Source organism: Lepus europaeus, chromosome 3 (assembly GCF_033115175.1).
Source record: "Lepus europaeus isolate LE1 chromosome 3, mLepTim1.pri, whole genome shotgun sequence".
Classification (NCBI taxonomy): domain Eukaryota; kingdom Metazoa; phylum Chordata; class Mammalia; order Lagomorpha; family Leporidae; genus Lepus; species Lepus europaeus.
The window spans coordinates 115472646-115487122 of NC_084829.1; the positions used below are offsets into that span (position 1 = coordinate 115472646).

General features: G+C 35.9%; 1 protein-coding gene across 1 annotated transcript in view; it reads left to right on the forward strand.

Moving 5' to 3' along the window:
- Positions 1-13831, forward strand: part of KPNA5 (karyopherin subunit alpha 5) — a 78807-nt gene extending 64976 nt beyond the window's left edge. The window contains exons 11-14 of the mRNA XM_062186663.1: positions 1209-1334; positions 1876-2003; positions 8129-8307; positions 10444-13831. Coding sequence (XP_062042647.1) covers positions 1209-1334; positions 1876-2003; positions 8129-8307; positions 10444-10631 — 621 coding nt within the window. The 3' untranslated portion in view covers positions 10632-13831. The remainder of the gene's footprint in view (positions 1-1208; positions 1335-1875; positions 2004-8128; positions 8308-10443) is intronic.
- The last annotated feature ends 646 nt before the right edge of the window (positions 13832-14477 follow it).

The window sequence follows — 14477 nt, forward strand, 5'->3', positions numbered from 1 at the left end:
ACAGACTTTGGAATATTTTGAATATAGGAACATACTTAACTTTCCATGGATTAAATAATGTAAAGGGACTAAGTAGAGTTTTTACTTTTTAAAATTTTTATTTATTTGAGAGGCAGAGAGAGAGAGGGCTCCTGTTCATGGATTCACTACCTAAATGCCATCAGCTCCAGGCAGCAGCTGAAGCTGGGAACATGGAATTTAATCCAGGTCTCTCATTTGAATGACAAGGGCCCTATAACTTGAACTGTCACATCTGTCTTCCAGGGTCTTCATTAGCAGAAAGTTGGAGACAGGAATCAGAGCTTGGTATCTAACCCAGGTACACCAACGTGCAGCACAGGCTTTTTAACTTGTATCTTAACCACCAGCAATAATGCTTGCCGACAGAGTATACTTCTTTCAGAAGAAAAGTGGAACAGTGCCAGCGCCACGGCTCACTTGGCTAATCCTCTGCCTGCGGCGCTGGCACCCCAGGTTCTAGTCCTGGTTGGGGCGCCGGATTCTGTCCCGGTTGCTCCTCTTCCAGTCCAGCTCTCTGCTGTGACCCCGGAAGGCAGTGGAGGATGGTCCAAGTGTTTGGGCCCTGCACCCACATGGGAGACCAGGAGGAAGCACCTGGCTCCTGGCTTCAGGTCAGTGCAGTGCGCTGGCCATGGTGTCCATTTGGGGGGTGAACCAATGGAAAAAGGAAGACCCTTCTCTCTCTCTCTCTCTCACTGTCTAACTCTGCCTGTCAAAAAAAAAAAAAAAAAAGTGGAACAGTAAAAATTTTAATGAAAGGCTTACTGTATACGTTGAGATTTCTTTCATGGTTATAGATTACTTTGAGATTGTTGCGTGTGTGTGTGTGTGTGTTTTCATTAGTTCTTTTACAAAACTAGAGATTGGATCCTGACCTTAGTTACTTACCCTTTCTTCACATAGTTACATAATTTGGACTTGCAGTGCATTTGTAATCCTGAAGGACACAACTCTGATTTGCTTTTTAGTGGACTGAGAACAGGGCCCATCACTACGTTGGCATTCAACAAGTTTTGGCAACAGCAAAAAGGGAAAAGAACCAAGTGTCTGAGTTTTACTTTAAGAGAGATTTTTCTTAAATTCTTTTTTAGAATGTTTGATTTCTTTTTACTTATACATGACTTATCAGTAGATTTTGTGTAAATTGTATACTATAAAACTTCACTTCCATTTGTAACTTGTTTTAGGTAATTTTGAACTGTTCTGCATTGCCCTGTCTCTTACACTTACTGAGTAGCCCAAAGGAATCAATAAGAAAAGAAGCTTGCTGGACTGTTTCTAACATCACTGCTGGAAATAGAGCTCAGATTCAGGTAAATACCTTTCAGATCTAAGAATTATTTAGGAAAGTCTAAGAAGTAAATCTTTATCAGTAATTTTTTAGTGAGTTACTAAAAACAGATTCTTTATAAAAGGATTCCTGGAAAAGAATATTAAAGAACATGCCTTCCCTCTTCTAAAATAATATTTATTTGTAGTATTTTAGTGAGGAATAGCAATTATATACATAAAAATGCCTAGAATAGTGCTCAACATTTAATGATAATTCTTTAAAAAGAGATTGTTTTCTGTGAGTTTTAGGTAATGATTTTCCTCTAAACCTTGAGTGAGTTCTTAGGGTCTTGTCAGGCTCTTTTAATCAGTGATTACTTGTCCATTTTGAATAATAGTGTGGTAATTATCCTCTTCAGGCTTTAAGGAACTAATTTTCTTTTTAAGAAGGTAGGCGTGTGAAAGTTTGTTGACCTCAATAAAATATTTCCAAATCACTGATGTTTTAAAGTCCTTGAATTCTAAGACTCACCTACTTGGTAATATTTCTAAAAATATATTTGCCTTTTTTCTTCCTCTCAGGCTGTTATAGATGCAAATATTTTTCCTGTTTTGATTGAGATTCTTCAAAAAGCAGAGTTTCGCACTAGGAAAGAAGCAGCTTGGGCTATAACTAATGCGACATCAGGAGGCACTCCGGAGCAAATAAGGTATATGCAGATCTTTAAAAACCTTTTTTTAATGTAAAGGAGATAAAATTTGATAAAATTCTGTTTATTGATGCAACTAAAAGAGAGTATCTACATTGGTTCGATAAGCATTTTTAATATGAAGTGACAGTTTTTGTTATATCAGTTATTCATACGAATAATAATTAAATAATTTAAGCTATAATCAATGTCATTTTTATTGGCAGAACATTTATGAAAAATCAGAGATTAAAAATCTGTACAGAATCTATATAATTTGCAAAACACTATCATGGATTTTAAATAATTTTTATTTATTTTTTTAACTTTTATTTAATAAATATAAATTTCTAAAGTACAACTTTTGGATTATAGCGGCTTTTTCCCCCCATAACCTCCCTCCCACCCACAACCATCTCATCTCCCACTCCCCCTCCCATCCCATTCACATCAATATTCATTTTCAATTATCTTTATATACAGAAGATCAGTTTAGTATATATTAAGTAAAGATTTCAACAGTTTGCACCCACACAGAAACACAAAGTATAAAGTACTGTTTTGGTACTAGTTATACCTTTAATTCACATAGTATAACACAATAAGGACAGAGATCCTACATGGGGAGTAGTTGCACAGTGACACCTGTTGTTGATTTAACAATTATCACTCTTATTTATGATGTCAGTAATCACCCAAGGCTCTTGTCATGAATTGCCAAGGCTATTGAAGCCTCTTGAGTTCGCCAACTCTGATCTTATTTAGACAAGGCCATAGCTTCAACTGCCTGAGCTTCTGGGGTCTTTTCCAAGAAGTCTTTGCCTGTGCCTATATCTTGCAGGGTTTCTCCAATGTTCTCTAATAATTTGATGGTGTCGGGTCATAGATTTAGATCTTTAATCCATGTTGAGTGGATTTTTGCGTAAGGTATAAGGTAGGGGTCTTGCTTCATGCTTCTGCACGTGGAAATCCAGTTTTCCCAACACCATTTATTGAATGAATAGACTGTCCTTGCTCCAGGAATTGGTTTTAGATCTTTGATCAAATATAAGTTGGCTGTAGATGTTTGGGTTGATTTCTGGTGTTTCTATTCTGTTCCATTGGTCTGTCCATCTGTTTCTGTACCAGTACCATGCTGTTTTGATTATAACTGCCCTGTAGTGTGTCCTGAAATTTGGTATTGTGATGCTTCCGGCTTTGTTTTTGTTGTACAAGATTGCTTTAGCTATTTGAGGTCTCCTGTGCCTCCATATGATTTTCAGCATCATTTTTTCCAGATCTGAGGAGAATGTCTTTGGTATTTTGATTGGTATCGCATTGAATCTATAAATTGCTTTTGGGAGAATGGACATTTTGATGATATTGATTCTTCCAATCCATGGCATGGAAGATTTTTCCATTTTTTGGTATCCTCTTCTATTTCTTTCTTTAAGATTTTGTAATTCTCATCGTAGAGATCTTTAACGTCCTTGGTTAAGTTTATTCCAAGGTATTTGATTGTTTTTGTGGCTATTGTGAATGGGATTGATCTTAGCAGTTCTTTCTCAGCCATGGCATTGCCTGTGTATACAAAGGCTGTTAATTTTTTGCATTAATTTTATATCCTGCTACTTTGCCAAACTCTTCTATGAGTTCCAATAGTCTCTTAGTAGAGTTCTTTGGATCCCCTAAATAAAGAATCCTATCATCTGCAAAGAGGGATAGTTTGAGTTCTTCCTTCCCAATTTGTATCCCTTTAATTTCTTTTTCTAGCCTAATGGCTCTGGCTAAAACTTCCAGAACTCTATTGAATAGCAGTGGTGAGAGTGGGCATCCCTGTCTGGTACCAGATCTCAGTGGAAATGCTTCCAACTTTTCCCCATTCAATAGGATATTGGCCGTGGGTTTTTCATAAATTGTTTAAGATTTATTGACTTAGTTGAAAGGCAAAGTTACAGAGAGGCAGAAACACGATGGCAGGGGGAGAGAGAGAGAGGTCTTCCATCCAGTGGTTCACTCCCCAGTTGGCTGCAACGGCCATAGCTGCGCCGATCCGAAGCCAGGAGGTAGGTGCTTCCTCGTGGTCTCCCACACGGGTGCAGGGGCCCAAACACTTGGGCCATCCTCCACTGCTTTCCCAGGCTATAGCAGAGAGCTGGGTCAGAAATTGAGCATCCGGCACTTGAATCAGCACCCATATGGGATGCCAGCACTATAGGTGGCTACTTTACCTGCTATGCCACTGCGCTGGCCTCCACTTTCTTCATTTTTAAAAATGAATTCAATAACAGTACTAGAGCCTAAACATATTCAGTTCTCTCCTATGTTTTGCTGCTCTTATTATCACTGTTATTGTAATCATCATTTTGATCAGTATTGATTACTAATCTCTTTTTTAAAAAGAAGATTTATGTATTTATTTGACAGAGTTACACCGAGAGGAGAGGCAGAGAGAGTGAGAAAGAGATGTCTTCCATCCAGTGGTTCACTTCCTAGTTGGCCACAACAGCTGGAGCTGTGCAGATTCGAAGCCAGGAGCTTCTTCTGTGTCTCCCATGTGGGTGCAGGGGCCCAAGGATTTGGGCCATCTTCAACTGCTTTACCAGGCCATAGCAGAGAGTTGGATTGGAAGTGGAGCAACCGGGTCTTGAACTGGCTCCCATATGGGATGTCAGCGCTTTAGGCCAGGGTATTAACCCGCTGCACCACAGCGCCAGCCCCTCCTAAGCCTCTTTTTATCGGATGCTTTCAATCCTTTTATCTTTTCTGCAACTCTATAAAAGCTTGACTTACTACAACATCCTTTTATTTTAAGGAGCACTCAGTGAACGTCAAGAATTTTTGTTCTTGAAGTGACTATTTAGGAAATATTTTCTAATAAATATTTGAGTTGTGTTTTAACTCATAAAACAAAAGTCAAATTATAATGGTATTTTGCAACTAGAATATGGAAGTATAGAAATTGTGAGATAACTGTCCTTCTTAAAAGATTTTATTTCTTTGAGAGTTAGAATTACAGAAAGGGAAAGGGAGAGACGAAGTTATTCATCCTCTGGTTGACTCCCCAAATGGCTGCAACAGCTAGAGCTAAGCTGATCCAAAGCCAGGATCTGAGCTAGATGCTTCCTCCAGATCCCTCAAGCAGGTGCAGCGGCCCAAGCATTTGGGTTGTCTTATACTTCTTTCCTAGCCCATAGCAGAGGGTTAGACTGGAAGAGGAGCAGCCAGGACACAAACTGGTGCCCATATGGGATGCTGTCACCACAGGCGTAGCCTTAGCTGACTACATCACAGCATCAACCCCAGATATCATTGTCATTTATTGCCTTCTTTTCTTATATTACTGTCCCAGATTCATATTTCTATGGTAATAATATATGTCTACACTTTTATTTTTCATTCTTTTATGCTTTATTCAATATTCCCACTTCACTTGTGTCACGAATACAAGCAGTAATAAAATATTTTCTTTATTCTATCTTGTATTTTTAAAAAATGCTATTTTTATCTGCTTTTCATACAGTTTGCTCATCTGCAAAGTCTTTTTTTTTCTATTATTTTAATGAATATATCACTTCCATACAGTAATCCTTCAATTTCTTAGTTTGGGTCAAGTGACCAAACTAAATATTTTTCTAACCTCAAGATACACAGGTAGAGAACTTCTTGATTTTGGGTTAGGTTCCGCATACATCTCTAAGATTTGTTGAGTGCCTGTTATTGCCAGTTGTGGTAAGTAAGTCATTTCAATTGTTGTGCACCATCACCAGTGTCTCAAGTCCTTTCATTTATTTGTCTCCTTTTACATCATAATTTTGTGAGGAAGTTATTCATTCAAAAATATTTTGGATCGATTTCAGTACCATATATGACAGTCAATGCTGTGGTGAATGTATATACTTTTTTAAAAGATGTATTTGTGTATTTGAAAATCATAGAGACAGAGAAAGAGAGAGATCAAAAGAGGTCTTCTATCTGCTAGTTCACTCCTCCCATGGCTACAATGGCCAAGGCTGGGCTAGTCTGAACCTAGGAGCCCGGAGCTTCTTCCAGGTCTCCCACATGGGTGGTAGGGCCATCTTCTGATGCTTTTCCCAGGCCATTAGCAGAGACCCGAATCAGAAATAGAGCAGCCAGGACATTAATCAGTACCCAGATGGGATGCTGGCATTTCAGGAGGCAGCATTTCCCTCTATGCCACAATGCCAGCCACTGTATGTATATTTTTTAAAAGGGGACGGAAACTAACTTTAGTTAAATGCTTATTATAGTTCCATAACAATCCTCCGAGGTTGGTTATTATTCCCATTTGAAAATGTGGAAACTAGGGGCCAGCACTATGATGAGTGGGTTCAATGGGTTCAGCTGCCATCTGTGGTGCCAGCATCCCATATGGGCACTGGCTCGAGTTCTGGCTGCACCACTTCTGATCCGGCTTCCTGCTGATGCTCCTGGCAAAGTGGTGGAGGATGGCCCAAGTGCTTGGGCCCCTGCACCTATATGAGAGACCTGGAGGAGGCCTCACCCAGACCTGAGGAATGAACCAGTAGATGGAAAATTTCTGTGTCTCTCCTTCTCTCTCTCTAACTCTGCCTTTCAGAACAACAAAAGCAGCAAAAAAAAAAAAAAAAAAAAAAAAATCTTAAAAAAAAAATGATGTGGAAACTGAAGCATGCAGCTGTTGCTCATGGTCACACAATAAAGAATTGTTTGTAATGAAACATTACTCAGCCATAAAAAAACAATGAAATCCTGACATTTGCAGCAAAAGAGATGGAATTGGAGATTATTGTGATTAGTGAAATAAGCCAGCCACAGAAAGACAAATATTATGTCTTCTCTCATATGTAGAAATTACTATATATACATATATATATAGTATAAAAGTGTCTAGATGTCATATTATTTGGTACAAAGATATTTATAAATATTGTTTTTGCTGAATTATACGCCTTACATAATAGTTTCTTTCCTCACTTAATGATCTTTGTCATGAATTCTACATTATATGATATTAATATATCCACCACTGCTCTTTTTTTTAAAGATTTGTTTATTTATTTGAAAGTCAGAGTTACACAGAGAGAGGACAGGCGGGGGTGGGGGTGGGTCTTCCATCCAATGCTTCATTCCCCAAATGGCCTCAATGGCTGGAGCTGTGCCAATCCGAAGCCAGGAGCCAGTAGCTTCCTCCAGGTCTCCCACATGGGTGCAGGGGCCCAAGGACTTGGGCCATCTTCCACTGCTTTTCCAGGCCACAGCAGAAAGCTGGATGGGAAGTGGAGCAGCTAGGACTCGAACCGGTGTCCATATGGGATGCCAGCACTGCAGGCAGCAGCTTTTTCCACTATGCCACAATGCCGGCCCCCACCCCTGCTTTGAAGAAAAACATGTATGTCTTTATATGAAGCAAATACTGCAAAATGTTAAAAAATTGCTAAGTCTAAAAAAAAAAAAAAAATGGGACTGGATCGTAAAGCCCGGCAGTCTGGCTTCACAGCTTGTTTTTATCCTTTCTGTTTAATATTAACTTTTGACAAGTGAACAAATCAATTACAAAGCAATGTATTACAGAGAATGGAAAAGCAGCGAGTAACATCTGGAAAAAGATGGCAAAGTGTTAGGAAATGGCGTATTTTTGAACATCATTTATGAAAATTATTTATAAAATGGCCTATTTTATTCTCAGAGGGCTTGTGTACTTTTAAAACATAGCATGTGTTTAAAAAAATTAGCTGTGATTGTTTTTGTGAGGAACCTCTTGAAGTTGAAATGTCCTTCCTCCCTCACAGTTTTTACTTATACCTTATGTGACCTGTATAGGTACCTATAGAAAGATATCTGAGGATCTCATTACTATTAGTGCTCATATGCCATGCAGAAACAGATCCAAGTACCAGTTTGGTTGTGTGTATATTTTGTAGTATTTGCAGTACTGTTTATACTAGTTATGTTAGAGAATAGGAGAGTAATTTCATGTTCCTACCTATTTGAAAACTAAAATGTTTGTAATACTTGAATTTCTACTAGTATTACTTTTCAAGAATTGCTCATATAACATTGAAGACTATCTTTACATCATTATTATAAATAGTATTTAAGTCTTTAAAAATGTCACCCTACAATCCATTTCTTTCTCTCTTCTCTTTTTTTCCATTACTGTGAAGGTATTTGGTAGCCTTAGGCTGCATTAAACCACTTTGTGACCTTTTGACTGTTATGGATTCCAAAATAGTACAAGTGGCTTTAAATGGACTTGAAAATATTTTACGTCTTGGAGAACAAGAATCCAAGCAGAATGAAATAGGCGTTAATCCCTACTGTGCTCTCATTGAAGAAGCATATGGTAAGTAATCAGTTAAAAATGTATAAGTACAGTCAATTCCAATTACCTATCATAGACCTTTCCCACTTCTAGTTTCATAAAAAATGTACTATGTAAACCTTATGATATTTTAAAAAAATAATATTACTCATAATACCCCAATGATTTATTTTAATTTTTGAGAATTCTTTTTACATTATCCTTATGAACAAATACTTTGCATTGATTTAATTGCAGTCTATATATAATTTTATGTTCTAAATCTTAACATTTTGAAGGAATTTTATGTTTTTTTATAACTTTAATGGTTGTAGTAGCCACACGATGTTATATTGAATAAACATTGAGTGTAGTTTTAGCCACATACCCATATTTGGTCATTAGTTTGTTTGTAGTTTATTTACTGCTTTATATATAGCAAAATAGACGTCTTTTGACATGTAATTTGCTTCTGTTGAATTAATATCTTCAGAAAAACATTCGAGAATACAGTTGCTGAGAATTAGTCACAAAATTTAAGCCCTGTTTTTTCGTTCCCAAGGTCTGTTACTTGATGTGTCACTGGAATTGTGTAAATCTACTCAAAAACCTCGTATTTGAATTTGATTTGTTGTTTTTTTGCTGATTTAGCAGATACAAAGTGGTGTCACAAAGTTGCTCTTATGTGTATTTCTTGATTTGTTTCATATAGAGGATAGTATGTGTTTTCCATGCCTTAGTGTATTTCCTCATCCAAATTGCACATTTACTGTTACCTGTTTGTCTCTTTTTTATACAACTTTGAATTAATTTTCATAGTCATTTACTTTGATATGATTTTTCCCCAAATCTTATTTTTTTAATTTTCATAAAGTGAGTCATGTTTGTTTATATTAAATAGACATAGTTAATATAACATTAACATGATTAATATCTTATTTCTTCAAAGTTTACAGAGTCATTGCCTTCATAGAGATTCACATGATGAAATCAGTTTTTATTAGTCAAAATTTTTTTTTAAGATTTTATTTATTTATTTAGCAGGTAGAGTTACAGATAGACAGAGGGAGAGACAGAGAGAAAGAGATCTTCCATCTGCTGCTGGTTCAATCCCCAGATGGCTGCAATAGCTGGGGCTGGGCTGATTTGAGGCCAGGAGCTAAGATCTTCTTCCAGGTCTTCCACATAGGTGCAGGGGCCCAAGCACTTGGGCCATCTCCCACTGCTTTCTCAGGCCATAGCAGAGAGTTGGATCAGAAGAGGAGCATCCAGGACTAGAACCAGTGCCCATATGGGGTGCCGGCACTGTAGGCAAAGGATTAACCTACTGTACCACAATGCCGGCCCCTAGTTAAATTTTTCTGATTGAATTTTTGAAACATTTAACATATATGGAATTTACTTTACGATAAGGTGTGGATCTAAATTATTTTTTCCTTTTAATTTATTCCATACTAATACCCTCTACCTCAGCGTGTTTCAGTTTGTTCAATTAAATTATTTTATGGCTATCCTTTTTATCCTTTGTTATTTAGCATCATTACTCTGGAAAGAAACTACAAAGTTACTTAATCTAAAATTATCATTTTCTGGGGCTGGTGCTGTGGTATAGTGGGTAAAGCCACTGCCTACAGTGCTGGCATCCCATATGGGTGCAGTTCAAGTCTCAGCTGCTCCACTTCTGATCCAGCTCTCTGCTATGGCCTGGGAAAGCAGTAGAAGATGGCCCAAGCCCTTGGGCCCCTGCAAACCACATGGCAGACCCAGAGGAAGCTCCAGGCTCCTGGCTTTGGATTGGCTCAGCTCTGGTTATTGTGGCCATTTGTGGAGTGAACCAGTGAATGGAATACCTCTTTTCCTCTCTGCCTCTGCCTCTCTGTAACTCTGCCTTTCAAATAAATAAATAAATCTTTTTAAAAAATGGCATTTTCCAGTTGAGAAACTAAGCTTTCTTGCCCCAGACCACCCAGCTACAAGGGTGGTCTCTATAATCTTATTCCCAGGCCTGTAGTCCTTATCACACTTCCCCATTCTCTCATTCTTTTGAAGTATAAAGAATAAGTGTTGGTTATCCATATATATAAAAGTAGAAAAAAATAGCAGGCTCATGGCCAGTGGAGTGAGAGATGCTCTTGATTTATTATTATTTGGATTAAATATACATGCTTTGTATAATAGGTCTGGATAAAATTGAATTTCTTCAAAGTCATGAAAATCAGGAAATTTACCAGAAGGCTTTTGATCTTATTGAACATTACTTTGGTGCAGAAGAAGATGATCCCAGCATTGCACCTCAGGTGGATGAAAACCAACAACAGTTTGTATTTCAACAGCAAGAAGCACCAATGGAAGGGTTTCAACTTTGACTTGATGAGGGAAAAAATTTTTGGCTAAAAGGGTAGCTTCAGATACCTTCTTTTCATTGCCAGTTTCTGTAGAGATGTTTGATGTTTTTCACATAGAACAGAAAAGAAAGAGTTTGCACTTTAAAAACATAATATGAAACAAAATTTCCATTCAGATGCAAGCTTCTCTTATAGATTTTTTTTGGTGTGCCTATATTTATGTCTGTTATTGTTTGGACTTTTATATTTATGAACAAATAAGTATGTTATGCAATTATTTGATAACTAAGCTTGAAAAGAAGAACTTTAACAAAGTAATACATAATGGTTCTGAAATTTTTCAAGCATCTTGGAAACTGTACATTAGCAGTACAGCTATTGATAACTACATTTTGACATTAAGTCTGACATGCCCAATTTCCACCAAATCTACCTCTATTTTGAAGCAAAAATAAAAACAAAAGCTTCAGAGACATAAAATAAGTGTAAAAGTTAAATTAGAATGTGAAAATATTTATTACCTTAAATTATAAATCACTGTGCTGTTGGTTATACTTTGCATAAAAATTGCAGCAGAAAGCCTATAAAATGTATTAATATAGAAGAAATATTGTATTGATAATCAATTAAAATGTGGTAATTGTGAAGGGAAAAGCTGTTCTTCATTTTGAACACATTAAAAGGATTACAAAGCATTGAAGTACTTGTGTTTTTAGCATACAAATGCTGTTATATTTGTATATTTTGTATTTCAACCAAATATGCTACCATTTTTGAAATAGTATTTTATTATTTTTTCATTATTCATATTAAAGAGCATCATGATAAGGATGCCATCATGAATCTAAAGTAGTGCTGCATATCTAAAATAATCCTGTAATTATTTCTCTGGGTTTCTCAGAGCAATAATTGAAAGGTTTCATTCTCTGTGTCATAATGAACTTAGGTACTTGACAGGCAAAATTTTCCTGAAGATATCTTGTTATCTATTAATTCTTATTAAATGCAGTTGGTGTTTAGATATTAATTGATAATATTAATGAAAATTTCTAAGGATTCTTTAATATGGTTGAAACTTATATTGCCAATTTTGTCTTTTGGTAATATATGGAGGGTCCTACTGCTGCTTGTTATGAATCTTTACATTTTATCAGGTTGGTCAGTTCAATGCGTGTGTTTTGAAACTTCTTCAAACTATGACAGTGTAAATGTTTCAATAAAAATTATATATTTATTTATAGATAGGTAGATGTGTGTGTGTATGTATGTGTTAATCTCACAGTACGATGGTTGATAGAATTTTCTATGTTGATATGGTACTGTTGAACTCAATCTTTTAATTTATAGTTATATGCAAGCCTTATTCATTTCCAGTTATTTAAAACTTAGTTTCAACTTTTTAAGATGGGAACTAAAACAGTTTTGATATGATTTCTAGTCTATTCTGTGAAGAAAGATTTCATCTTTGATAGCATTTATAATGTTTCTGCTGAAAATCAGAGGCATATTACAGAAGGAAAATGTATATAGGAATACTTTTAAATAGTATGACACTTGGTAAATAATACATTATGAAAGTATCTTTTGGCAAGACACTTAAAACCTATAGCTACAAAGTACCGATTTACATAGTGCCCATAATGCTGACTGCACCTGTCAACCCTCTTTTATATTAAGTAAAAGATTGTATCTGTGTCCTTTTAATTGTTGTGAAAGTTATTCTATAGTTGAGTATAAAATGTTTTTTTCTTTTGCATTATATATATTTAAAGAAATAGGGTAGTTATGTTACAGATTGCTAAACTGATGATGAATTTATCAGATAAACACTGTGTTTGTGGTGCAGATGGTTCTTCTAAGTGTTAGGTGACAGGGTATTCTACTCTTTCCAGTGAATCGAACTTGATAGTACAGCATAATTCATAAACTAGCCAATTGTGCCTGCCTTTATTTTGAGAACTCCTTAGTCAGTAAGTTAATAACTTAGTAACTTAATAAGTTACTAAGCCAAATCTTTGTAATAAAATAGTTCTTATAGAAAGGAAGATAATGTGTGTGTACCCTGCATATATACATATAGTGACCTATGAAAGATTTTAAAACATTCGCCAGTAGAACAGACATATGTCTGAGTAGTGCTAATGACCATATGTTAAACATTTTAATGCAAAGTTATATTTAATTTCTTGGATCTGTTACTTGGGTAGTTAATTTGATTAGATTTGAATACAAAGTATAGTATACTAGTTGGGATCAGCCCTATTTCTAGGGCTGCATTCATTGAATCAAGACTAACATGTTTTATTAATTAAAAAAAGTGACAATTCTTTGTAATTGTAACATTTAAAATGCTCCAAAAATGAGTCTTCATCTGAGTTTTGTGAATTTTTTTCTTTTTTTGACTTGCTGTTCTAAGATTTATTATATGTAAATCTGAAAGAAACTGTGCCAAAAAGTTAAAATGTGTTATAAAAAGAAAATGCATGCAACATTAATGCAAAAATTAGGAAGATACTTGAAAATATTTAAATTTAGTATTTTATTTTGTTCAGATTGTAATTTCTACAAGTTAATCTATGCAACTTTGCTTCCTTGTTTTATATTTATAAGTGTTTGACTCACTGGCCTGGCCCTTTTTTTTCTGTAAGTAGTTTTTGGAAGGTTATTCTAACTTAATTTTTAGTGTCGTTAGGCTTTAGTATCATTTGTTCACTTACTGGTAGCACCAGAACAAGAAAGCCAAAAATACAAAAAATGGAAATCTGCTGGCACAGAATAACATATCATGTGGTGACTGTTAAAACCTGTTTACAGTTAAAAGTTGATTTGTTGGATCAAGGACTAAACAAAGCACTTATTACCTTTGCCTTTATATTTTTTTTTCTCTTAAGAAGGAGCATTACAGAAAAAGTAAATATAAAAATGTCTTAGATATCTGTTGCTGTTCTAACTTCAGCAATCTGCAGGCTGCTTAGTTGTGAAACTGTGAAATCAAATTGCTGATAGTTTATTCATGTTCATAGCATTGCTGTTTTATGAAATAGGATGTTTTAGTAGGCTCAGATATAGAGCTGTCAGTGGATATTGTGTCTCTAAACTCTGGGAAATGAGGGGAGGATATTCTTACCTAATTAAATAAAAACAGTATTTAAGCAGTATGCAATATTATGAAATGTTATAACACTATACTAAAAATAATAAAATACTATTTTACAATTGCATTTATATAAATGTTGCTATTTTATTTGTTCTCACTTAAGATTGTGTATTTCTGACTGGCACCGCGGCTCACTTGGCTAATCCTCTGCCTGTGGCACCGGCACCCCAGATTCTAGTCCTGGTTGGGGTGCCAGATTCTGTCCTGGTTGCTCCTCTTCCAGTCTAGCTCTCTGCTGTGGCCCAAGTCCTTGGGCCCTCCACCCGCATGGGAGACCAGGAGGAAGCACTTGGCTCCTGGCTTCGGATCGGCACAGCGTGCCAGCTGTAGCAGCCATTTAGGGGATGAACCAACGGAAGGAAGACCTTTCTCTCTGTCTCTGTCTCTAACTCTGCCTGTCAAAAAAAAAAAAAAAAGAAAAAGAAAAAAGATTATGTATTCCTATCAGAGCAAAACAGATGTGATCACTAGCTAACATTCTGTCTACTTTATAAAAACCAGCAAAGAAAATAAAATTGAATCATAAAAACTGTATTTAATCTAAGACTAGGCAGAAAAAGGGAAGACAAAAAAGACTGAGCAAACAAATAGCAAGATTGCAGGAATAAACTCATTGATACAGTAATCACTATAATTAATTGTTTAAATACTATAATATGAAATGCAGAATTAAAAAAACACCCATATACAGCATTCAAAAAAATAAAGAA